The sequence below is a fragment of the Solanum stenotomum genome, chromosome 6 (assembly GCF_019186545.1).
Source record: "Solanum stenotomum isolate F172 chromosome 6, ASM1918654v1, whole genome shotgun sequence".
Classification (NCBI taxonomy): Eukaryota; Viridiplantae; Streptophyta; class Magnoliopsida; order Solanales; family Solanaceae; genus Solanum; species Solanum stenotomum.
In genome coordinates, this window is record NC_064287.1 from 20980795 (window position 1) to 21008538 (window position 27744).

At 31.9% G+C, this 27744-nt stretch overlaps 1 protein-coding gene and 1 pseudogene across 1 annotated transcript; both read right to left on the reverse strand.

Moving 5' to 3' along the window:
• Nucleotides 1–888: 888 nt before the first annotated feature.
• On the reverse strand, nucleotides 889–1878 carry LOC125868570 (F-box protein At3g07870-like). Its single transcript, XM_049549200.1, has one exon. It carries the CDS (start codon nucleotides 1876–1878, stop codon nucleotides 889–891), a length of 990 nt encoding a protein of 329 aa, XP_049405157.1.
• Nucleotides 1879–20174: 18296 nt separating this feature from the next.
• LOC125869385 (putative E3 ubiquitin-protein ligase RF298) lies at nucleotides 20175–22831 on the reverse strand (annotated as a pseudogene).
• Nucleotides 22832–27744: the final 4913 nt, after the last annotated feature.

The following is a 27744-nucleotide window of genomic DNA, read 5'->3' on the forward strand; positions in this document are numbered from 1 at the left end:
AGAAACTTGGTATATATTTACAAAGTCTAAAATGAAACGCAAATGAATGATCTTTGTATAAAGTTGGACATAACAGAATCTGATTGACATGGACTATATAAAGGCAAGCGAGTAACTTGGTATATATTTGCGAAGTCTAAAATGAAATGTGAGTGAATTATCTTTATATAAAGTTGGACATAACAGAATCTGATTGCCATGGACTAAACAAAGGCAAGAGAGTAACTTGGTATATATTTAATGAAGTCTAAAATGAATTGCAAGTGAAATATCTTTATATAAAGTTGGACATAAATAACATTTATGTTTGATTTGAGAATTTTTTGGATTTCATTTTTTTCGTTATAATCCTCTTTGTATTTAAAGATTGATTCATTGATGGATGATATATAAATTTACCCATAACCTTTATAACGTAAATGTCGTAGTTGTGTTGGTTCACTAGAAAATAAAAGGAGAAAGAGTTGAAGTACTATGCGTTGATGATGTATAAACTATTAACGCAAATATCAATTAAGAGTTGTTATTAGCAATTATAAAGAAAATGGAAAGTCTACTTTTTTAATGGAGCTCAGGTTCAATAAATGGTTCATTTTCCAGTGCAAACACACTCACAATTTGAAATAATAAATGTTTTAAATATTATTCGTGCATCGTACGGGTAGGTATACTAGTTATCTTAATGTTAACAATTCACAACATAGAAGAAAAACTTAAGCCATATAATTCCAAAAACAATCAATTTCATCAAGTATTCCAAAATAGTAATTAGCTTTTAAGATTTCTCTATCCAGAATTCAAAAGCATCCATAAAATAGTAAAAGTTTTATATCAGAAGCACAAAAGCAAAACATCATATTCCAGAGAAAATAAGATAAAACAACTACTCTAAACTATCTGAGTCTTCAGATAAACATTTTTGAGATGAAAGTCGTCCCCCATGATAGTCTTGAGCGAGTAAAAGCTTGGAGTGTATGTGATCGTTGTAATGACCTTACCGTAAGCATAAACCACCTTAAAACTCTTGATTGTTGGGTTGTACGAAGCTAGCTTTCTGCCACTTTGAATTAAGATTTCTCCATCTTTCCACATAAGTATCGGTTCAAAATTAATGTGAACCATACCACGCGGAACAGAATCCACCAAAATGATTTCTTTAGTCCAGGATTCAGAAACCTCATACTCTTTCATCCACCAGATATCAATATTAGTGGTTAATGTTTTGTAATAATCAGTCAAACATAAATAATTGCCCAACTCTACTAGCTTCAAGTTCCAGGGTGGATTTACAAGTCCCGGTAGAGTTGGCAGGGACTTGACCTTTTTTTGTCTCAATATCAAAGGAGTAAATGATGTCATTTTTTCACTATCCATCCAATCAAGAGCACCGTTGCTTTTAGCCTTGTCAAATTTATACCATACAGGACACGAAATTTCACCCACATTTCTCCATTTCTCACAAACTCCAAGAGTATAAACCTCCAATTCCGATACTTTAGTAAGCTTTCTAACTACAAATCTCAATACCTTATACTTTCCAGATGCTTTGCTAAAGCAAAATCCATAAGTAACACGACAAACACTAATCTCCCATTCAGGAAATTTAACTTCGAAATATTCACCCAAAAGAGGATTACTAATATAAACAAAATGTTTCTCAATATGCGTCGGACCATTTACGAAACAAGTGAATCCATTACATAAACCAACTAAAAACAATCTCCCTAGAGCATAGTGAAACTTAGGGGTTAATTGAATGGGTTTGTTACAATGGCGAGTATAATAATTATATTCTTCCTTGAGTTCTAGAAGCGAAGGATTGTCCACACCATCAAAAAGATAAATGCAGGGGGATTTGAGGGATCTTGTTTGATACATGTTAACAAATAAAGGATCGTAAGATAAAAGATTGTACCAATGTTTACACACAATCTTACATCGAAAAATGGGCTTAATTGACAATCTTGAAAAAATTTCGATCAAAATCACCAATGGAAGATCCATAATCCTCATTCTCGGGACATGATAGATTCTTCTTCTTTTGCAAGATGAGTTTTTGACGTCCATGGCTGTCACTTCCTTTGAACAAAATGGTTTGCTAGTTTTGAGGGGTTTGGTCGGTTGAACTTTCATATATATTGTGGTCTCCAAGATTTCAAAAATTTAATTTCAAGCCAAAATGACCATAGACGTTGACTAGATACAGTTGGATGACTTCTAGAAAAATATTTAAGGACAAAAATTAAATGCTACTTTTCATTATTATTCTTTTGGATGACTTCTCAAAGTAAAAAAAAAATGACTTCTTTGAACATTTACCTTATTTAGCCATTTGAATCGGATGTCATCAATATTTTACCTTTTTAGATGAAGTTAATATTTTACCATAGAAAGATTTGAGATACCTTCTCTTACCTTATAAAGTAAGGAGATTGATACTATGTTTCATAGAAAGTGAAATAGTAATAAGGACTTAAGGACAGGTCTTCAAAAAAGAAGCGACTTATTCTAAAAGAGCAGAGTCCATTGTATGAATTTTAGTTTAAATATCATGTTTATTTTCATTGTTACTTAAATTTACGGTACCATATGTTTAAATTCATCATTAGGTAATAAAGCCAAATGTGAAGAAACAATATGTGTCCTTATATTTTCTTGGAAAACCTTTCTCCAGTGTTTAGTTGGTGAGTAAAAATGTATCCTATATACTATCCTTTATATAATTGTGGTGTTCATTCTAGCTAGCGTGTAATACATCGACTAATTTCGTGGAGTACGTTCTATGTCCAACCAAACAAATACGTGTAACTCTATCCAATAATTAAGATTTGGACACACAGAAAGCAATGACCTAATATTTTTATATTTCGCGAGAATTTCAATTAATTAATTAGATAGGAAGTATCCATAAAGATTATTTCATTTATACAATAAGCTAAATTTTATTAACTAGAGAGGTCCAATGAATTCAAGTTCTCTCATATTAAAAAAGATCAAAAGAGTTATGTTGTTAATTTAATCATAAAAACAAGTAGTTACCTAAATTTAAGGCATGTAAATACTTCAAAATCAAGGCAAGAATAGAATAGGATCCATAAAATAGTAAAAGTTTATATTGGAAGCACATAAGCAAAAAATCATATCTAGGAGGAAATAAGATAAAACAATACTCTAAACTACTATTTCGATTGGAGAATTTTTTGGAATCATTTCGTTTATTATAATCCTCTTCGTATTTAAAGATTGATGATGTAAACATTTCCCAATAATCCCATATTCTTTCATCCACCAGATATCAATATTAGTGGACAAGTTGTAATAATCAGTCAAACATAAATAATTCTCCAACTCTACTAGCTTCAAGTTTCAGGTATTATTGAACGTAAATCAGTGCACGACACTACAAGAAAAATGGTCACTAGCGAAGGGAAATGAGGTCCCTAAAAGTCCATTTCTGGTCCCTAAAACGTATTAGAGACGAGAAAAATCTGGTCATCACTCGTCCCTATAGCCTCCGTCGCTATTGACATTTAGAGATGAGATTTTGTAACTTGTCCTTGAAGACCTTTAGGGACAGACAAATTTATGGTCCTAAATGCCATTTAGGGACCAAATTCCTGGTTCCTATTCAAGAATTGTAATATATTATTTCTCGTCGTAGTTCATCATTAGGGACCAAGTTTACGGTCCTTAAAGTTTTTTATGTACAACATAATATGGTTATTGACTGTAATTTGTAGTATTATAAATTATGGTCCAAAAACTATAATATTACCAAAATTATACAATGGTTAAAATTTGAAACATAAAAATTAGACACATAATAATCAAATTTTGGATTAAAATAACATTAGTAGAATTATATAACAATAACGTAAGTCATTGTATTGTTTACACAACCCCTCCTTGAATCTAACATCTGTACAAAAAGATACAAATTATTCACCTAATACAACAAAAATAACTAAGAAACTTGTCCACTAGTATCTTTCCTTTCTTTTGCCACTTGACTTGTTAACTGAAAAAATCAATGCCTGTACAGGATATGAGATATATTAGTTCATATGTAATTATTTTGACCTTACACCTATCACATTCTATTTAGTGCAACTCATAACCTTCAAAAATCAAACATAAATATAGAAGGAAATTCGAGAATATATGCAAACAGCAATATGTTAGAATATCTAAAAATGACTTGAAGTTATCTTCTGGCAAAACAAAATTATCATTACCAATGAAAAACATAATAGAGAATGTATGGTTAGGTTATTGTTATTCCATTTATCAGGTTAATTATAATTCAAATACCAATCAACATAACAAGATAAGGCCTTTTCGGTGCATTTCTATTCAGATGCAGATTGCCTTCATTTACTTACATTGAAAAATTAACAAAAACATCATTGTCTCATTTATTCATGTAAAGTCATATAACATGGTATACAAAATATACTTTAAGCTCAAAGCTGAGAGCTCGAACATGAATTTCTGTGTACTTAAGATCAATTCTTTCAAAAATCACTTACAATAAGCATTTAATAAGAGTAACACTACAAAGACAAGTCTGCAACAATATTCAAATAAAAGAGTGTCTAAGTAATAGTTTCCAAACTTTAGAAGCTACAATAGTATCCTAATAGTTTTTGGAACAAGCTATATAACATTCAACAATCACCTAAAAGGAAAACCTTGAACAACCACGCCTAAAAGGCCCGAAACCTTGTACAACCACACCTAAAAGGGAAACCTTGAACATCCCAACCACACCTTTAAAATCTCTTAAGCCATGTAATTCCGATATAGATATATAAAGGTCTAATTTTCAAACAATAGAACACTAAAAATGATATCACTGGACTTTACCCATTCACTAAAAATAAAAGGCAAAGAGAGTAACAAAATATAGAGCTAAACCCAAAATAAGAACAAGTTGGAACTACCTTGATATGTACTTCAGTGTCTTGATCATTTTCCTGCAAATGTAACCAACTAATGCATTATATACAATAAGCTCTCAGTCCTCATCACCATAATAAAACAAAAAAAAAAATTAATACCAGCGAACATGACCAACTCATACATTTAGGCACCAATCTTAACCTTAAAATAAAATGTTCTTCAACATCAAAAGAACTTTTTGAACAACTTTAAATATTAATCAACTTTTTTTTATGACAAGGAAAACCCGCAGCCGCTACTCTTTGGGTGCGCACATGGTAAAACCCCTACTCCTTTGCACCAAACTTTATGTTGTAAATACTATTTTTGTATTCAAGATCACATTATAATTCATTTAGCCGACTTAAACCAGCAAAATAAATTGATGTTTTGTTAGTCGTTACTCACTTGGTATCTCATTTTCAAGAAATAGATGATGTTGGAGACTGAAAATTAATGTGTTGAGCTTAAATTAATTTATTTAATTGCTTAAGCTCATTTATCTTTTCTTATGCATGCAAATTCTTGAAACAAAATAACATCATCATTTCTTTTTAGAGGCCAAAGACGTTTAACAACAAACAGAGAAGGAAATTTCAATCACGCCAAATAGAAAATAGGTAGTTAGGATAGTAGCACATGGCAACATATATAGGATGGACGGACAATTACCTTTGCTGCGTGATACTACATAGAGAAACTGAGAAGTCAAGAGAAATTCGAGCACAAGAGCATGAAGAACATCTAGGCCAAAAATAACAACAAAAACAGGGGCTTAATTTTATACACCAATTTCTTCAAAATAATATTATGCTAACAGTACTTCCAAATTAAACTTGTAATTTCTGCATCAATCATTAACTTTAGCCCAAGTTTGTGCTATAGTCAAGTATTATCTCAACAACAAAGTGTAATGTATGATAATCTCTAGTTTAGACTACAACTCCACTTTAACTATTCAGTGACGCTATTCATTCTGATACAATTGAATATTAAGTTGAGATAAAAGATGAACTCTATAAAGAACTTTATTACTCCTACACTTTTACTTTCATTATAAGCTAATATATCATGCACTCACTATCTCCTATCAAGAACAAGTTAAAAAGCAAGGAGTTTCAGCACACACAAACATAAAATCTTATTTTTATTCCGCATATAAAAAAATCAAGGGATGTGCTTTGTTAATGCACTTAAGATGAGCAATTTAACTCCACAAAAACTAAGTTTTGAATCAATATAGAGTCTAGATTATAATGCTTAAAACTAAGGAAATGTGAATTTTAATTTGGAGAGAGCATTTCTTGATAGAATGAACACAAATATTTACAAAGAAGAGCTTCAACCAGTGAGTCTGTCACTCCAACTAGAGTGTCACTCATTAAATAGACACATATCTGTCGAAATACTTTCATTGGAGAATCTCTTTGAGATGCTATAACAAAACCAATTCACACATTTTTTCTTTCTCATCTGATTATTTTTTCAATCAGATTATACTTACCAAATATACAAAGTTTGTTACGATTGAAAAATCCTTAAAAGTTCACAGTAAAGAAACTGAATAAGAGGCTCTTTAATTTTTTTACCAACTCATCATCTCATAAGAAATACCATAATGACAACACTAAAAAATACCATCGTCCTTTCAAGAAAGTCCCCCAAAAGGCATGCTTATCACAACCCTAATTAACAAATTCCTAAAATACACTCTAAAACATTCTTCCTAAACCTCCAAGATCTAGCTTTAAACCAAGCACTATAACGTGTATCCCTTATATAACAACAATTAGTATCCTAAACAACCCCAATCTAAAAACACTCGATCAAAAAATTAGAAAGGACGGAAGGAAAATAAGTCCGATTTTAATTGGAAAACAAGAAGACATAAATCAGATGTAAAAGAAAGAAAAACTTACTCATGAATGACGTAGAATAACAGTGCTAGACAAGAAGGTTTTTCTTCCACTTTTGTTTTAGAGAGGAGAGAGTGGCGGGGTTTAGGGATTGGAGAAATAATTTATTTGAGAGCCTTCTTAGTATAAACTGCATTTTATCTTTTAGAGACGGGATGTTTTCCTTTTCATATACCCATTCGGGTATTAAAATATAAAACAATGAATTCGGGACGAAGTAAAATTATCATCCCTATAAGTATACTTTTTGGGACCATATTTACAATCCGTCCCAAAATCATGGTCTTTAATAAACCTTTTTCTTGTAGTGCGAGCCTATACAAACGGGTTTAAATGCGAAAAAGAAATTCCTTTTTTTGGGACTTAACCTCTTATGTCTTATTATCGAAGGAGTAAATGGTGTTATTTTTTTCGCTATCCATCCAATGAAGAGAGCCATTGATATTAACCTTGCCAAAATTATACCATACAGGACACAGAATCTCACCCACATTTCTCCATTTCTCACCAACTCCAAGAGTATAAACCTCCAATTCTGATAATTTAGTATTCTCTCTAACTACTAATCTCAATACCTTATACTTTTCAGACACTTTGCTAAAGCAAAATCCATAAGTAACACGACAAACACTTGTCTCCCGTTGGGGCAATTAGAGTTCGAAATACTCACCCAAAAGAGGATTACTAATATAAACAGAATGCTTCTTAATATGTGTTGGATTATTCGCGAAGCAAGTGAGTCCACTACACAAATCAACTAAAAACACTCTCCCTAGAGGGTAGTGAAACTTAGTGGTCAACAAAATAGGTCTATTACAACGGCGAACATAATAATTATACTCTGCTTTGAGTTCTAGAAGTGAAGGCTTGCCCACACCATCGAGAAGATAAATGCAGGAGAATTTACAGGATCTTGTTTAATACATGTTAACAAATAAAGGGTCGTAAGATAAAAGATTGTACCAAAGTTTACACAAAGTGCTACATCGGAAAATGGGCTTAATTTACAATCTTGAAAGAATTTCAATCAAAATCACCCATGGAAGATCCATAATCCTCATTTTCGTGACATGAGAGATTCTTCTTCTTTTGCAAGATGAGCTTTTGAGTCCATGGCTGTCACTTCCTTTGAACAAAATGGTTTGCTAGTTTTGAGGGTTTTGGTCGGTTGGAATTTCATTCACACACACACACACACACGTACGCGCACACACACACACACACATATATATATATATATACTGTTCTCCAAGATTTAGAAAACTTTATTTCAAGACAAAATGACTATAGATGTTGACTAGATACAATTGGATGACTTCCAAAAAAATATTTAAGGACAAAAATTAAATGCTACTTTCCATTATTATCCTTTTGGATGACTTCTCGAAGTCAAAACAAAAATAAGTGACTTCTTTGAACATTTACCTTATTTGGCCATTTGAATCGGATGTCATTAATATTTTACCATAGAAATTTTTAAGATACTTTCTCTTACCATATAAAATAAGGAGATTGATACTATATTTTATAGAAAGTGAAATAGTGATAAGGAGTTGCGGAAATGTCACAGAAAAAAGAAGCGACTTTTTTTAAAAGAGTAGAGTGAATTGCATGGATTTAGTTTAAATATCATGTTTGTTTTGATTGTTACTCAAATATCATTAGGTAATGATGAATTGTCTCATTTTATGTTAACGACCGATTTGGTGTGATTACATCGGTACTTTAATATTTTTCTTCTCGTTCTATCTTTTTTTATATTTTTTATTTTCATTTTGTCTTTACTTATTATTTAAAAAACTTATTTTTTTTTACACTACCGTTTTATAGAAGTTTTACCTTGTATCCTACTTTTGTTGTAGGTTTGTCATTCAAATTGTTGATGTGTGATATATAAAATGAATAAAAGAAATGCAGCTTTGTTGACTTTGCAATGCAAAGAACTTAACAATGTTAAAATAGACATTAATATATACACCAGAATTCAAAAGCATCCACAACATAGTAGGAAAAATTACAAGACTATACTATTTAAGACCTTAATTTACATATTATTATTTTAGTCTTTTTATTTATAACATTAACATTTTAATTACAAATATGATATTTTATTACAAAATTAATAAATACACGGTTTTCACCTATTTTATTAGTTAGTAGGCTGATATTTTGGGACTCATATTTTACCTTTTATTTATTTACCTTTTAAAATTTCAATCACAATTATATTTGGATATGTTCCTTTAATAAATATCTCACTTTCTCTCTCTTGTTTACCTACATTGCTACACTCTTCTTTCTTGGAATTAACGCTGCACACTTTGTTTTCATCTTTTTCAATGCCACATTTTTCAAGGAAAGGTTTTGTATCACCTCTTGTAAAAATTTAGTAACAAATTACTTGCATTCTCTTAAGTTTCTTTTCAAATTTATCTCATACCACAAGAAAATATTTCCGCTTCAAAAAAAAATGATTATAGGCAAGAAAGTCATTTTTGATAATACTCCTCGAAAGAGTCCTCGTTTGATCAAGGATAAAATCGATGTCAATAGTCCGGTTGTTTGTTCGACTCCAAATTTGAGTTGAATACTTCCACTCCTTGACCGAAAATTTGAAAGAGGTAAAGAAAAAGGAGTTGGTGTAAACTCAAACATTGCTACACCCAATTTTACAGGAAAAAAAAGAAAAGAAAAATTATTATGAATGTTGAGTACCTCATGACAATGACTTTGAAGACGAGATATCAATTGCAAAAAAATAATTCTCAACAAGATGATCAAATCCAAATTGAAAACAATGTCCAAGGTATCAATTATTTTTCAATAAATTGAATATTGTTTGTTTTCCGATTTTAAACATGCATAATATATTTTGGTTAGTTGTATTTTTTTGTAGAAATCTGGTGTGGATGATGGGAAAACAAAAGACATTAAATGTGATAGCATGAAAAGGATAATGTTATTCAATGTGTTTTTATATATATTTTATGTTAGAAAAATAATTATTTTTTTGCTGCTTTACTTTTTTGTAATTGATAATCTTTATTTTATATTTTTTTTTATTTTTAAATTTTGGATGTGATTTACTGTATATGCAATTATGTTTAGTATATGTTTAATTTATATTGATTAAAATTGTACAATATATGATATAGAATTGTATATCTTAGTTGTTTTGTTGGTTTAAATTATATGCAGGATTATTATGTTTTTATTATTGGCACGAATTATGATCATATTATATTGGTATATACAATTGAATACACTAGGATTTAGAATCATAATGGTATTATCTTACTGTCGCACCCCGTTTTTCTCAAAACGGGTTCTGGTGCACGACCTAACAACTCTTTTGGGCTTTGGAGGATTGAAGAGTCGCTACCTAACGAATTAAGGCGCGTTAGGGCACCTATCTAACCTAACTAAGTCTAGCTAAGGTCAACGAACCAGAGATCAGGGTAAGGGTTCAAATTAGCTCGAGGGGAAGGTGTTAGACATCCCTCGAGGTCCACAAATGTGGGTCCCGACCGTATCTCATGCAATTTATGTGGGGGGTTACAAGTAGCAATTATGGTCACTTCATTTATTATTTTATTTAATTAGCATGATGACTAGGTGATAACTATAATTAAACAATTAGGAATTAAATTATCTACATAATTAATTAAGCATGCGAAAACTAAGTAATAACAATATTAAGCAATTAAGGGCACTTTAGTTATTTTTTAATTAGTTAAGGCATGCAAGGCTAAGTGATAATATAATAACAAATAAGTATTACACAATTAATAAAAAAGATGAGCGAGGAAACTAAAATTGCACAAGTAAATAGAATAAACAATTTTTATATTTTATTTAAGCTACCCCAAAAAAATATAATAATAAACAAATAAAGGGACAAGGAAAAGGGAGACTCTGAAGGACTTTAGGATCAGCCCTCGACTTTATTATTTTTTTTTTTTGATAGGCTTCCGTGTAGGGACTGACAAAACCAAAGTTTGTCACTTTAAGCCTGAGTCGATGTCATCATATCCATAGGGCCTAAACTACCCCTACCCCACCACCGGATGCTTTACGTCTCTAAAAGGTGTCTAGCGCCCCCATGTAAGGTCCAAGAGGCATTGGACTGCTATTAGGGTGAATTTAGACAAAGATAAAATATAATAGGCCCACCTAGACACCAAGTCAAACAATTTGGACGATTATTTAGCACATAGGGTCTCATATTGGCCTCTAGATTTTAATTAGCATACTAGCAAAAACAGATAATTGTGAAAGGATTTCATGTTAAATGTGTGCATACAAAACAAACATTGACGACACAATTATTTAAATCGGGGAGTATAAAGTTGTTACAGTAGCAGATTTTAGCTTATTAACGGATTTTAAAAGGGCAAAATATTATGACACAACATATCTTTTTTATTGATTTTAAAATATAGCAGAAAGTGATGACACATGCAGAATTATTTTAAAACAGTAGCAGATCTTATTATTAACACAAAAATTTACTTTAAGTAGCAATTAGTTTATTAGATACAGGAAATAATAAGTAATTGATTCAAAGTGGTGAAATTATTATGTAGAAGTTAATATTTGAAGCAGAGTTGAATTAGGGTAGCACATAGCAAATGCGGTAAATTATTAGTAGCTGATATTTTGAAGTGTCTTTAGGATGAAGAGTCCCTGGTACCACCAAGCAAATGTTTACTGCTGTCACTCTGCTGGAATGTGAGTGTGTTGAAGGGAAGGCCAAGGGCAGGTCTCAAGTGGCGGATCTTTGAGAACATCAAGCCTCTCTTAAACATGAGTTGACTGATATCACTGCAATCTTAAATGATAAGGAGGTTGAAATTGCGCAAATAAAATCTAAGTTGCAGAAGGCTGTCTCAAAGGGTCCTGGTACCAGTGGTGTGGATGAGCAAGTGGTGCAGAAGTTGAGAGATGAGAATGGATAGCTGTTGAAGACAAATGCCTCACTAAGTGAGGAAGTTAAGGCTCTCAATAAGCAAATTATCCAGGCTCATCAGGCTGCAAATGAGAGGATGTCTTTGCTAATGCGCACCATTAATCCCCTTCCCCCTCTATCCTAAAAGAGCCATGTTTCCCTTGTCTTTTCATCCTTGTGTCTAAATCTTGTGGCTTTGTGTACTGGTTTTACTGCCTTCTGTGGTAAGCTTTTATGATCTAATGATATTTGCTACTGTGCCCTGTTTTCTATGGTTTCATCTTCTCTTTCTGCTTGCATGCTCATGCTCGGTATAGCCCTTGGCCCTGAATTCTTTCATGTTTTGCATATAACTCGCATATGTTTACTGTTGCTCCTTTTCAATGATGTCAAAAGGGGGATTTTTTGGGGTAAGCTATTGTGAAATCAAAAGGGAACTGAACTAAGAGGGAAGAACAGTGACAGGGGGAACTAATGTAGTTTTTCAATGAATTCTTAACACTCATGTGAGGTTGTTTGTAGATTGTTTCTCATCATCAAAAAGAGGGGAAATGATAAGTATTAATGCTCCCAGATATTTTGATGATCTCCTCACAAGTGCAGGGACTCGATCCTCTGCAGAGTATGTTCGTCCAAGATTATATAATGTACAGCTGGCAAGCTGTCACTTCAGCGGTTGGTGAGGTGTCAGTGTCCTGGACCAATCCGAATGGACGAGGTTGTTTGTACGTTGGATAATAGCTCTTCATGGTTGATATATTCAACACACAAACAACATTTTACTCATTCATTCAAAGAGAGATATTCAAGCTTCAAAACAACAAGGGACCTAATAGACTGCATCATTACTTCATGTACCAGTTGTTACCTTGATTGCTTGTATTTGTGCGAATATTGTAGGAATCGTTTTGCTTGTGATAGAAACGTTTCAATCTTGGGTGAATCATTGTAAGAACTTAGTTTTGAGTAAATTAGTATTTTACGTCAAAGTCTATATTAATTAGTTGGGTTAGTATAGTGGCAGTGTTGTATCTGCTAAGGCTCGTTTAAGTAATAAATGGTATTACTTGGTGTGGAGATTAGTAGGTTAATCTCATATTGTATACTATGTTTTACTTTTTCTTGTGAAGATTAGTAGAAGCAGTTTGAAAATCCCTGTGAGAAAGGTCGTGGTTTTACTCCCTTGAGCAAGGAGGTTTTCATGTAAAGTTATGTGTACAATTTTTACCTTCAACATTTATTTACTTTCAGTATTTGTTCACTTTCTATCATTGTAAATCGTGCTGAGGACCTGGTCCTATCGTGACTAGTGGATGCATACATTCCAACAAGGTCTTCTTACGAGATAGGTGCATCTCGCGCTTGGAGAGCAACATAAATTGAATCATACTCAAGTCCTAAGCAACTGAGTATTTATACAACAAGTTCGTCATCTGGAATGGGAGCTCCTGCAATTGCAAGTTCATCTACAACATTCCTGATCTCTTGTAGATATGCAGTCATACTACGAGAATTTTTTGTAATTGTGGCTAAGAATTTGCAAAGACTGCAAACTCGTGTTTGTGATTTGTTGGCTTACAAGTGATGCAGTGTGTTCCAGGCTTGCTGGGAGGTGGAAGTTGTGATTGCAGAGGTGATGGTTTGGTCGACTGATGCCATCAAGGGATTGAGAATCAACTGGTCCTGTCGAAACCAGATTATGTACTTAGGGTTGGGTACCTCTAAAGCATTCTCAAGGACAGTCTTGGATGGCGCTGTCATGGTTCCATCTAGATAACCGTGAAGGTTGTGCCCTAAGATGAGAGATTCAACCTAAGCCTTTCAACTAATAAAATTGCTTGGACCCGTAAGATTTATGGGTAGTTGGGAGCCTGGATCAAATTGAACCAGATGGGTAGTGTTATCAACATCAATGCCAGAGATGCTTGGAGTCACCATGATAGAGGATCGAGAAAAAAAATAGAGAGATGAGCAGATTTGACAATACTCGTTGTAGTTTAGAAGATCCCTGATACCATAAAGATTCAAGATGGAAAACGATGAAATTTTGATATTTTAACAATGAGCAGATAAACTTTTTAAATACAAGTGAAGACCAACAACAACTCCTATACTATAGGAGGTGTTTCCTAGTGGGCTCTTAATAATGAACGTGTAGTACTAAACCTATAAGTAGTAAATAACTAACTAACAACTACAATTGACTATGCCTTATTATAGGGAAGATGCGCCAATAGATAAGAAACATGTTATTCATGTATTAATTTTTGTATATATAACTTATATGATGTTTGATAGGTAGATAGAAAATAAGTTATTAATGTATAAAATTAATACGAGGTTTGATTGACAATTTAGAAACACCCATAACGAATACATGTATAAGTTAAAAGGAAATCTATGTATTATTTTAGGCAAGATGGAAGGTGGAATATCTAATAAATGTATAACCAATCCCTGCATAACTATCCTTTATTATACTTTTTCAACATGTACAACCTTATCATCTTAATTTCAATGCCCCATATTCAGAGTTCAGATCTATAACTTCCTTTTCACTTGAGTTTTTAAATTAGACCAACCTGCAACAATAGCGACCAAATAATAAGAAAAAAAGAAAAAAAATAGCAAAAAACCTTAGTGGTCAAGTTTGAATTTATTTACAAAAGAACAAAGTTTATAGAGTTTTTGAAAAAATAATAATAGTTAAACTAGCTATCTATTAATTAAAAGATGATGTTGAATGAAAAACGATTTATCAATAACTGTTTTTCCTCAACAACAAAATAAATACTTGGATTTCAAAATAACTTCACTCAAAACCACTACTGCCTGCTGCCATTTCACATTTATGGAGTGTCATCTTGTTTGGATCGTTGTTACCTCTTGTATTCTGTTGCGATGATCGATGTTAGTTTAAATACATTATTTGTTATTATGTAACAATAAAATACAATACAATTTATCCAAATATTATATTCATCAAAATAATACAATAAAATACATTGTAAAACAATACACAAGTCTTCTAGCAAGAAACGAAGAAAAAATCAAACTTGAATATGATTGGATTACATCAAACTTATCATCAACCATTAAATGAACAGGAAGAGTCAAGTTGTAAATGGATTATAAGGACAATTATAATATGAATCATTTCCATAAAATATATTGAGTACAAATATAGGATTTTAAGAGTAAAGTTGTAAATGGGTTCCATAAAAGTTATGGCTACTAGATTCTGCTGTAAAATTGTACATGTTTTCAACAAAGTATCATATGTATGATCATTCGAGATAATGGGAAAAAGGAAAAAAAATATCATAAAATATATTAAGAATATTTTATTTTCTAAAAATATGAATGATTTATGTATATACATTTGCCCGCGCTTCGCGCGGTCATAAATAATAATTGCATTGAACTTGCAAATAATCCTTTACTAATATCCATACATTAAAAATAATGAAAAAAATAGGTTCTTAAAAATATATAAGGAAAATATTCCTACATGAATTTGATTATTTGTCATTATCACATAACTCAAGAACCTCTAATGAATGAATTATTCAGGAAAGAATAAATCATTGGTTCTTTAATCATCATTAAAAGGAAAATAAATAAGAAAATAAGAATATATGTATACAAAGGCATTTCGTAAGAAAAAAAACATATTTAAGTTGCATAGATTATACAATTATGATATATGTCTCAGGCAAAAATTCAAAACTTTGTTAATCGATTAAAAAAAGAAATTACCTTTGAACATGAAAGCAATTATAACTTTTGAAGTTGCATAATGAATTTCTTCAATTGATAAGTGAGAAACTTCATATCTATGCAAAAATAGATAATATATAAGCTTATATATAGTACTTTTAAGTTATAGATTTTATATAGAATATCAAAATATGAATTCTTGGAAGTGAGTACAATAATTATTTTCTGCACAATGAATATACCTACTATATGTGTATACGTTCAATATAACCAGAGACAATAACTTTGCAGAAATATAAAAAATAGAGTTTAAAACATGTACTCAACGATAACAATTAATATCATAACTGTAAATTAATGATTGTAATAAAACATACCAAGATATGTAAAAATAGAATAAAACAGAAAGGAAAAAATTGAGTCCATTGAATGGACAATGTCACCTTAAGAAAATTATTCCCCTCTAATACTTGAGGCTTAAAGAATTAGATCCTCTCAGGATGGACAATTTTATTCACCAACTTATTGATACAAAAACAATGGTGTCAGTAAGCCACTCAATAGGAGCAAAGTGCACGAATATTTAATTGTGCAGAAGAAAAAGAAGAAGTTCAGAATTTTCGTTATTTTAAAATGAGAGGAAATACCTCTATTTATAGACAACAAAGGGTAGTGTGAACAAATGCATATTATGCCTTGTCGGAAAGGTCACAATTCTTTGGAAAAGTCAAAACCCTTCAGAAAGGTCACAACTTTTCATAAACGTCACAACCTTTCATAAAAAGTCGCAACTCTTCATAAAAGTCATAATTTTTCATAAAAGTCTCATCTTTTCATAATATTCACAACTTTTCATAAAAGTCACTACTTTTAATGAAAGGGGAAGATTAGTTTTGGAAATAAATAAGTTAAAAAGGAATCTTGGTTTGTGGTGGAGCCATGTAGGCGGGATTTGGGTTCTCTTTTTAATATATACTACTAAAATTACCCGCGCCTCACGTGGAAATTTAATATCACGGAATTTATAAAAGAATAATTAAAACCTATCAGTCACTGAAACTAAAAAACTATAAAGGAAGATGATAATTATAACATCTTATCATTTATCCTTGAATCAATAATCTTTAGTTTGATTTTAAAAAATCCTTTTTCTCCCGGGAAGTGTTACTATTTGATATATTTTGGGGAATCAAATGAATATCAACCGGAGATATCAAATTATTTAATAAATAAATAATCATTTGAAGGGATAAATAAATTTGAAAAGGCTGAAGAAGTGAACAAATATTCTAATTCTTAGAAAGTTCAGTCCTACCTTTTGCTTTACATATATCATTTTAAAGTTGGAAAACGCATAAATTCCCCCTTGAACTTGTCCCGAAAAGTAGTTACACGCTTAAACTATCATTGTGACCTATACTATTCAAAAGTGAATTTTCTTACCCCCTAAAACTAACATGGCAAAAAAAGTAAAAAATAGGCGCGTTAGTTTGAAATTAAAGTAAAAAAAAAGTTAGAATACTCTTTTCCACCCCCACCCCCCACACCTCTTCTTCTTCAAACCCCACCCATTGTCCTCTTCTTCTTCATTCATTATTTTCATCACACTTCTTTATTTTTTATCACAATCTTAAAGAACATTTTTTATTTATTTGCAATTAGGTTAATTCCCATAGATTTGTTAGTGAATAATTATATTTTATCTAGAAAAAAATTTATTGATTATTTCTATCTTTTTCAAAAAAAAAATTGACTTTATTAAAGAATTTTTGGTTGTTAATCAATTTTTCGTTTTGGTGGTAATATCAGCTTTATGGGTTTGGTCGTGATGGGTGGCGGGTGACAAACATTAAAAGAGGTAATTGAAGATGGCGAAGAAGAAAAAATCGATATTGATAATGGTGGTGGAGATTTTTGGTGTTGGGTGACAAAGAAGAAGAAGAATTGAAGGTGATATAGTGGTGGTGAAGAACAAAATCAATAGTGAAGGTGGGGTCGGATATGATTTTCCGATGAAATGAGAATTGAAAATGAGTGGGATTAGTGATGAAAAAGATATAATTATTAGAGAATTAAAATAATTAATTAGGGATTAGTTAGAGTAAAACATAGTTAACAAAAGAAAAGTTAATTAATAAAGAAAAGAAAATAAAAAATTATAATTTATGACATGACGCTGATGTAGCACTGATGTGGCAGCGAGTGTAATACACCACATAATGTGAGAGTGATGTTACACGTCTCATGGTGGTAATAAATTCACTTTTGAGTAGTTAAGATGTGTAATAGGTTACCATGATAGTTTAAGCGTGTAACTGAATTTTCGAAACAAGTTTAGAGGGAATCTATGCCTTTTCCCTTTAAAGTTCCCCATTTAAATGTATCATAAGTAATTATTAAAATGAAAAATTAAAGGGAGAATGTATCATATTGAACAACAACTCAACTTATTATATATATTTGAAAGGGAAAAATATTACACAAAACTATTTAGTTCGTTTGGTTGTTCTTTAAAAATCAACATAGCATAGTGATGAAGTTCAATTTGAAACTACACTTTTATTCCAATCGCAGTGTGGAGAAGCACATCTATTACTTCAAGAAAAGTATTTACAACTTGCAGTAAACTTAAGAATATGTCCATACTTCATATTGTGAATCTGAGCGATTAATTTATTGTGTAGTTATCTATGTCTTTGAGATTAAAAGAGGCTGTAGTGTAGTCATATTTCTCTATAGGTCATCCGGCACATCCTTGAACTTATGTCAAAAGTTTATTAATTTTTGTCTTCTTTTCCTGGTTCACTTCGCACATCAAGGTGCGATAATGTTTTTAAGGTCTTTATGTGCTTACAATGACATACCAAATTTGAATTTTGTCTTCAAGATATGGCAATATAGATCTTTAAGGAGTTCTTTTACTGTACCTTCAACAATTTGAGTAGAGAAAACTTGCATGAATACACAATTAACATATGTTATTTAATTTGTACTAACAAATACTTATAACAATAACTTTGCAGAAACATAAACAACAAAATTAAAACATGCACTCAAAAACAACAATTAATAACATAAGCATAAATTAATGACTGTACAAAAATTGCCAGGATCTGTAACAATAGAATGAAACAGAAAGGAAAAAATCGAGCCCACTGAATGCATAGTGCACCCTTAAGGAAATTATTCCCCTCTAGTACGCGAGGTTTAAAGGAATAGATCCTCTTACGATAGGAGGATTTTATTCACGAGTGTATTGATACAAAAACAATGGTGTAGTGAGCCACTCAACAGGAGAAATGTACACAAATGTTTAATTTAATTGTGGAAGAAGAAGGAGAAGAATTTCAGAATTTTTGTTGTTTTAAAATGAGAGGAAATCCCTCTATTTATAGACAACAAAGGGTAGTGTGAACAAATGTTAATTGTGCCTTCTCAGAAAGGTCACAACTCTTTGAAAAAGTTACAACCTTCGGAAAGGTCACAACCTTTCATAAAAGTCACAACTTTTCATAAAAGTCGCAACTCTTCATAAAAGTTGCAACTCTTCAAAAAAGTCACAACTTTTCATAAAACTCATAATTCTTAAAAAAAAAAAAAGTCACAACTTTTCATAAAAGTCGCAACTTTTCATAAAAGTCACAAAATTTTCATAAAAGTCATAACTTTTCATGAATGGAGAAGGCTAGTTTTTTAAATAAATAAATTAAAAGGGAATAATGGTTTTTGGTGGCGTCACATAGGCGTATGATTGTCGATTTTGAACTTTTTTCATAAAAATCTTGCCTGTGCCACTTTTTTTTACACATATAGAGTCTGAATCAAAATTATTGAATTCAGATGAACCTGTAATGTAAATAACCAGACCACATCCACATAATGCAATACCATATATGTAGCTATATCAAAGCCACTGTGAACAGGTGAATACTAGTACTGAGTAGATATAACAAGACAAAAGAAGAACTTCCACTAAAATGTTAACTTATAAAGAAACAAAATCACTTACTTCCAAATCAACAAAAATGAAACGGTTCTGAGTGAGATCCAACTACTTTGTCCATATATAAAATAAAAAATGTTCCACTTCTTGCAAGTAGACAATCAAGATCCAACTACTCTTTTGCATATGGAGTTAATTTTGAAAAACAATGTTAGGAAACTGATGTAAGTTGATATAATGCAGCAAAGAAATAGTTTTGTTTGGCTTGGCAAGTGCTATAAGGGAAAATAGGAATAAAATATCTCGAGTTTGAATTAAGTGCATGAACATTTACCCCTTGGGTGAACAAAATTAGTTAGGACGTTACGTTTCAAATAACGAATGGTTAAATTAAAAAAAAATCTCTTAAGATCATACTTTGGGAGCTTGAGGAAGTATACAAAATGTTTGAGGAAGATTAGGTTTAAGCCATTGAACACCATTATGTATTAAACCGCATCAAACTTGAGGATTTACTACGACCATTAAGCACGTCTCCCTCTTTCTAACTCATTTCACATGTACTTTCTACATATCTCTATACCTTTTTTGCATTTTCCTATCAACTATTACAGTTACAGTAGGAAAGGAAGGCCTGAAGAAAAGGACATAGATTTTTTCTACAATGACCAGATTCATTTTCCTGCTGCTATTCTTAAGTTGCTAACTATTCTGAATAAGGAAAGTGGACATTAATCCGCTCCTTAATTGGTGTCCTACAAGAAGGACATTCATCCATTCCTTTCTTTAGGTGAAGCACATAGCAATCTTCAAAAAGGAATTGATGTGCACAAGGGAGAAAAACCACTAAAATCTGCTCATTCATACACATAACACACTCCATCACCATCTTTACAACAAAAGAGCTAGAACTTTCTACATAGGCTGCTAAACCAGTTGTCATTTGATGAATGCCTCATTTAAGTGCCTGTATTTTTTATCTTTTAGATTGGAATCTCAACTGAGAGATTTCACTCTCCCACTTTAGAATTTCTTCTTTATACTTTTGCATGTTTCTCTCTATCTTCTCTCTAAAATTATCCCGCTGCACTTTTCCCTGAACACAGAGTTGTTCTCTTTCTGCTTTCATAGACTCAACTTGTTGTAGAAGCCTTTGTTTCACCCATTCCTTCTGCTTCATTAGGACCTGGAATTCATTAATATTTACAAATTTATTTTATAATAGAAGGAATATCAAATAGAAAATACTTTATCAGTATGGCTGCATAAGTGAAAGCTTGAACCACTATTACCGGAGGCAATAACTAAAAAACAACAAGTCATTAACAACCTGGAGGCTTTAAAACACTAACTATATTTGTAAAAAACATTTTACCTTGATCAACTAGGCAAAGAAGTTAAATTAGAAGAATAAAATACCTTAAACTGGTCCACGACCTTGTTGGCTTTCTCTTGCTGTTGCTATAAAGAAGTTTTTTTAGCTTGATAGTAGATAAATCTTCTTCAAATGAGTACTTCTCCGTGTCTGCTGCTTGACACTTCTTCATTGCGTCCTGCTCTTTTGCTAAAACATTTTTCATGTTCATAGCATGCTTATAGGTAGAGAACGTTACAATCTCCATATCCTTCTTTATTCCAACATTATCCATCTCCAAAGTGTTAAGAAGAGAATTAATTGTCTCACTCATGCAATTAGTATTTATCAACGTTTGCTCCATCTCCATAATCCTCTCCATGGTGTTTTCCTCCAGCATTTGATTTTTCTGGTTAACTTTTTCAGCATCTTTTTTTTCTTGCCTAATCAGTTTAAGCTCAACCTTGTCCTTGCCAAGCCTCCGGGTTGCCTGCATTACCTTTTCATTTGCCTAATAAGACCATCCTTGGAGCTCTTTCTTCAGTGTCTCCAAACGGGAAGTTCGCAACAATATAGTTTCATCTCTTTGATTTTGAGGAACATATTTTCCCAGAGACTCATCATATGGGATACCAACATAATAATATTGCACCGCAAAAGAAATAGTTTTGTTGACTTTTTTGCTAGAATTAGGCTCCATGGATAATAAATTCGGATCCTTTTCATTTATATTATCTTGCATAGGTGGCATTTTGGAGGTGTCACTTGCAGGTGCAATGGATGAGGAAGGGCATGGACTATCAAAAAAAACTTGCTTTTGCTAATGGTTGATTGCATTTAACCGGAGTTTTTACTTTAGAGTGTGAACTCTTCTTTGTTACATCAGAAGAAGTCGAGTTCAGTTTCTTGTCCAAATCCAAATTGCTCTAGGCAATCATGTTTGCCTTAATGCTTTTACCTGTACAAATTTTGCGGTTCTTCTCAAACTGATATGTATTTTGCCAATGCAAATCCTTCTTGGAATTTAGGGCCTTTTGAGCGGCCCTCGATTTGTCTTCTATAACTGCTGCTTTCGATTTAGCCTCCGCTTTTGGAAAAGGTATGGAACTTTCTTTTCCTTTTACCACTTGACAAACATGTGAATTTTTAGACTCAGGTTCTTGAGGGATTGCACTAGCAACAAGAACGTTGGACTTTAAGGTTTGAGCATTTGGGGTAAAGGTTTTGACAACTATTGTTTATTCGGGTTTGAATGAGTATTCTCAGAAGCCTCAATCTTTGATTGGGAATGATTCAAACCAAACGAGTTACCGCCTAGACTTTCTTGGCTGCATAACTCAACCAGATGATAGCCTTTCATTGTACATGCATGTACGACGTTCAAGTCCAATATTAACAGCCACCACATTGCTTCTACAACTGGCAAAGCTGTTTTAACCTCTCTCAGCACACATACCATCTCCAGCAATGTGTAATAAACTGCACGGTAATTCTACAAATACAACAGGTCTACTGATATCGAAAACTTTTTCCCTACTCAATAAAGCCAAGGCACCATCGACAACATTTGAGACAATATCTTTACTACCATGATAAATGCCACTCCTCAAGATAACCTTTACAGTAATTTCCTCACTGTTTCCACACTTGGCAAACCTCTTGACTGCGTTCTGAAAAATTGTGGAAATATTTTGGGTTAAAAGCTCAAGAAGTTGAGTAGTTATCGTATCCTCCCAATCTATATCTGGTGGCGTTTCCATTTCTTGTTCCGCATCAGACTGAGGACACCCGCCCTTCAATGGGTCAATCTCAAAAAAAGTGCCTCCTTTCGGTGCTTTTTCTAATAATTCATATCTTGGAAACTCCGCAAGAGACGTCACATGTGAATTAGTAGGAGTTCCTAGATGAAGCTTAGATACAAACTTCCTCTTGTTCCTGCTTCCTTCTTCCTAGTCAGAAACCACCAATGACTTTTCATCGGCATCATCACTGTTGTTATCATCAACCATGTTGATTATCTTTTCTATGAGTATTTATTAGTGCTCTAGTTTGATCAGTCAAGTGTCTAGCCACAGTTTCCAGTCCTGCAAAGAAAAGTCATTCAAGAGATAATATGGACGTGTGAGGATTATAAGTTAAGTTAAACACATAACAACAGAGAATTAGAGTTGCTAAACAAAAGGAAAAAACCACATAATGTTTCTTTGATAGGCTAAATAACAAAAAAAAATAAATGAAAGGCTAATTGCAACAAGAACAACTCCTGTGAGAATGATTAAGCAGAAACATTTATCGTATATGTGGAACTCCCAAAGATAGGTTGACAGTAATAAGAACAACTCTAATTAGCTCAATAAACTAGCAACATTATCATACATGTGAAGCTGCCAAAGAATTACTTAATATTCTATAAGGATTACAAATTCTACATTATTTCGGTTACTCAAATCTCTATCCTTCAATGTAACATCATTCAGTGGTAATCCGGGGATTAAAATTAAATAGAAACATACCAGCAAAGAATAAAAAATTGCCAAAAACAAAAGGAAAAATATATATCCATTATTCAAACAGAAATGCGAACGACAAAAAACTTAGTATGCATAATTTTGTAGAAAAACATAGTATTCTAAAGAAAAAATATCACTTAAATGAATCGGCCGGAGGGGGGGGGGGGATCAAGCATTAGAATTGCCAAAAAAAAAAAAGAAAACAATGTATATATCTCTATCCAAGTAAACAAGCAAAATCACATATGAACACAGAAAACCCCAAAGCTCAAATTCTATCAAGAAACCAATAAAATAAAACAATCTTTTGAAATCCAAATAAACTCATCCCACCAGTAAAATCAAGAAACCTGAAAAAGGGGTCGTCCCAAAAGAGGAAAATATGGATTCTTTCATACATATATACATATACATATACATATATATACACACACACACATATATATATATCAAGAACAAACCTAGATATAGAAAGAAACCAATAAAAAACAATCTTTTGAAATCCAAATAAACTCATCCCACAAATAAAATCAAAAAACCTGGAAAGGGTCATACCAAAACTGAAAAAAATGGATTCTTTATATATATATATATATATATCAAGAATGAAACTAGATTTAACAAAATTTCAATCCAAAATCAAAGGGGTCACTCACTTAAGGCTTTGAAAAGGCAAAATCAAGAAAGGGTAAACTCCATTGAACACAAGCTATGAGTAGTCTTTTGTTTCTAGTGCCAAACACTGAAATTTGGATCCCTTATATAGAGTCATTGTCTTGATTGTAATTACAATTCGGTACATTGTATTTAATCTCTAATTCATCTATTGAGTAAATGAAATTTAAAACTCTTTTCCATTTTAAAGGGGTTTGTTAAAGTATTTATTGTATAATATAGAATAATCCTTTAAAGAAAAATAATAACACAAAGGATACATGTAGCCAATGTGAAAATCCTCAAATATTTGGCATGTAAGTTGGATGTAAGTCAAAGAAATAAAATGTATATCCAATTCATACAATCTATTGGCTCTTTCTTGGATATTTCAAATCAAAGTAATTATAGTAAGATGATGTTGACAAAAATAAACATAGTTTTTCAATGTTGTTGTAGCACATTAGTTTTTAAATTGATTGTACAAATATCTCATATTTATTTTTTTTGATTTTTACAAAATTTTATGGAAAATATGTTAAATAATTAAAATAGATGATATAATTAGTACTTCCTTCATTTCAAAATAAGCAAAGGTTATCATTAAAACGGGTGAACAAAGTTGATATTTACAAGCAAAGGTCATCATTACCTTGATAATCGATGATGAGATCATTCTCAACACGATCTCGCCATGTGTCCCAAACGTGAAATCAAAAAGACATTTGCCATTTTAGAGTTACTTTTGAAAACTGTATGGAAAATTTTCCCGCCTAAAAATTTCCACTTTCGAACAACGTTTGAAAACTATACGGAAAATGAGAAAACTATTTGTATCGGTAATAAATATATCAGAAAGAAAAGAAACTAAAGGGAGTTAGTAATTATAAATAAAGGGTTGTCGTTACCTCAAGAAACAATCATGACATCAACCTCAACACTAGACATGATTTGCCGTTTTAGATTACTCTGAACACGAACCCCACATGTCCAAGACATAAGTTGAAAAGCAATTGTCATTTTAGATCTCGCCAAGACTCCATGTCCTTAAGAGTAATGGTAAGTTTACCACCAGCAGTGCCTATAAGCTTATCCACTCAAAAACCACATACTCCCTGCCAAATCAAGGGATTATGAATTTTGATTGGATCTGGAACATGACTTTTCCCAACAAAATCAAAACCTTCATCTGTCACATGTACCACAAGAAAATCCCTTGCTCCCACTACCTTAACAGAATTGGCTTGGATATCCACCCTGGTTGTCAAATATGAGGCCACCACAGTGGGGACGTACACCACATCTTCTTTAGATGTACCAAAGCTATTGAGTTTTGGGATACCATCATGGTGAACAATATACCTCGATGCATAAGCTTGATAGAACCATGCTCTCCCTGGGAATTGACATAAAACCTGGAACTGTGTTTCCACCAAAGAGTACAACAACCTCATTCTTTGGGATGTTGTCCTCCTTCAATTCTTCTGGGCCATTTGGCTCCAAAGAAATAACAACCTTTTCAATTTAATAAAAAAAAATGACAGCATCTCCTTCACTAACATGATCAACCTAGACACTGATTTCCAAATTATCATTCAGGAGAACCACAAGGCTAATAAAGACAAGTGTATTATCTAGGTTAAATGGGAACCTCCCTTAACATGTAGGTTAGAAGTTCGAATAACTCAACACTTATGGAGTTGTGAAAACTAATCCTTGACAAGGAGGCTTATGAGGGATTATCATAAACCACATAGGCTACTGGACAATTGAATTCATCAGTAAAGAGGCACATGTCAATCATATACTAGCCGAGCTAAGAGCCCTAAGATAAGGACTTCTAATGGTCATGGAATATAAACTTCATCCCCTGGATATCAACATTGACTCCTCGAAAACAATCAAGTTACCGAATCATGATAATCACTCTTAAACTAATTTAATCTCTGAATGTAGGTCATTGATGGAGGAGTTGGGAGCAGCAATGCCAACACACATCTTCAGGGAGCAGAACAAGGTGGCAGACATGCTTAGCAAAGAAGGCCTCAAATGCAAAACTTTTGAAAAACCAACCCTTTTTTTTTATAGTTCCTCCATTATTTGAAAATGAAGTAGGATGGGCAGACATTCAGAAACTATCTACTCAAGGAAACCTAATCTTTGTAACAATTATGTAAATGGCCTTCCAATGGCCCAAAATTCCAATTCTTCTGCTTTAAGCAATATGTCTTAGCATTAGCTAATTATAATATAACTTGTCAACTTCTAGAGCTTTTAACCCAAAATGTGTCCACAATTTTCCATAGCGCAGTCATGATGATTTCTAAGTATGGATTTAGTGAGGAAATTGATGAAAGGGTTATCATCAACTCGATAATCGATGATGACATCATATTCAATACAATCTCACCACGTGTACCACATATGACGTTGACAAGACATTCGCCGTTTCATTCAAGAGTAACTATGAAACTTATACTCTTTTCCCACTAAAAAGTTTCACTTAAAAGTGACAAAGTTATTTGTATTCTAATAAGAGCGAACAATGAAGTTAATATTTTAAAGAAAATATTCATCATAGCTCATTAATTGATAATAAATGTTTCAAATGCAGACTCTTTGACCTTACACAAATCAATGTCAAAATTTCTTTTGTATAGATTAAATAAGCCGTATGATATTCAAAAATGGTGTAAAAATTATGGTAAAGAATCAACATCTAACAGTCAAAACATATATAAGAAAAGTAAAGTCATTTTGTTTTGAAGCAAATGTAAAGTAAAAAAATAAAAAGAATGTACCGAAATTTACCAGCAATAATCATCATATTATACTAAAAGTGGAAAGAATTTTAGGCAAAAGTTAGATTACGATTTTACCCCTACATTAAATTTAAATGTTATAAATTATTTAATAAATTAAATATAAAATTATAAATCATCATATTAGTACATGAATCAACCATCATAAAGTCTCTTGAATATGTATTCTTTGTATTTATATATGTATACTAGTTTCATGGCACATGCGTTGCACGTGTGTATCGTATATATAGTATACGATGTTGTCAAATAAAATTAATATTATTAAATTAATATTTTTAGTAAATAATTATATTTGAAAGAACATATGACAAATGCTTTGAAATGATTAATACATATTGTCATAGACTTAGCTGTATTTTTGAGATCAAAATAACCAATTATCATTGAAACATTTCTAAATACAATCATTCAAAGTTTAAATATGGTGAGAAAGTGACATTTCTTTAGTAGTATTAATTTTACTTCACCCAATTTTGTAAGCAAATCTAAGCGATAATTTTTTTAGAAAAATATCCATACAAAAAATGTCACCAATAATCTTTCCTCTTGAGGTTATGAACATAAATGATCGACACTATTTAAGTTCAATTTTTCTCTTAAATATTCATACTTGAAATTTAGTATGTGCAAGACACTAATAAGTATTACCATAAACATTTCAATATTTTGTCTTTATACGTAATCTATCTTTTACAAAATCTTAGTACTTAGTTAATATTTGAGTATGACTATCATAGAGAGGTAATTTTACAAAAATAAAGGGTACTTTGTTGTTATAACGAATGATGGTTAAATAGAGATCCGAGTGTATGTAAAATATTTAGCTTGACCAATACTTTGTTATATATATATATATAGCATAATTTAATGTCAATATATGAACAACATCACATAGGGTAAAAATAATAATTCATTTCTTTAAGTTTCTACCTT

Excerpts from the sequence above, each read along its gene's own strand:
- LOC125868570 (XM_049549200.1), bottom strand. The coding sequence starts at position 1,878 with ATGTATCAAACAAGATCCCTCAAATCCCCCTGCATTTATCTTTTTGAT.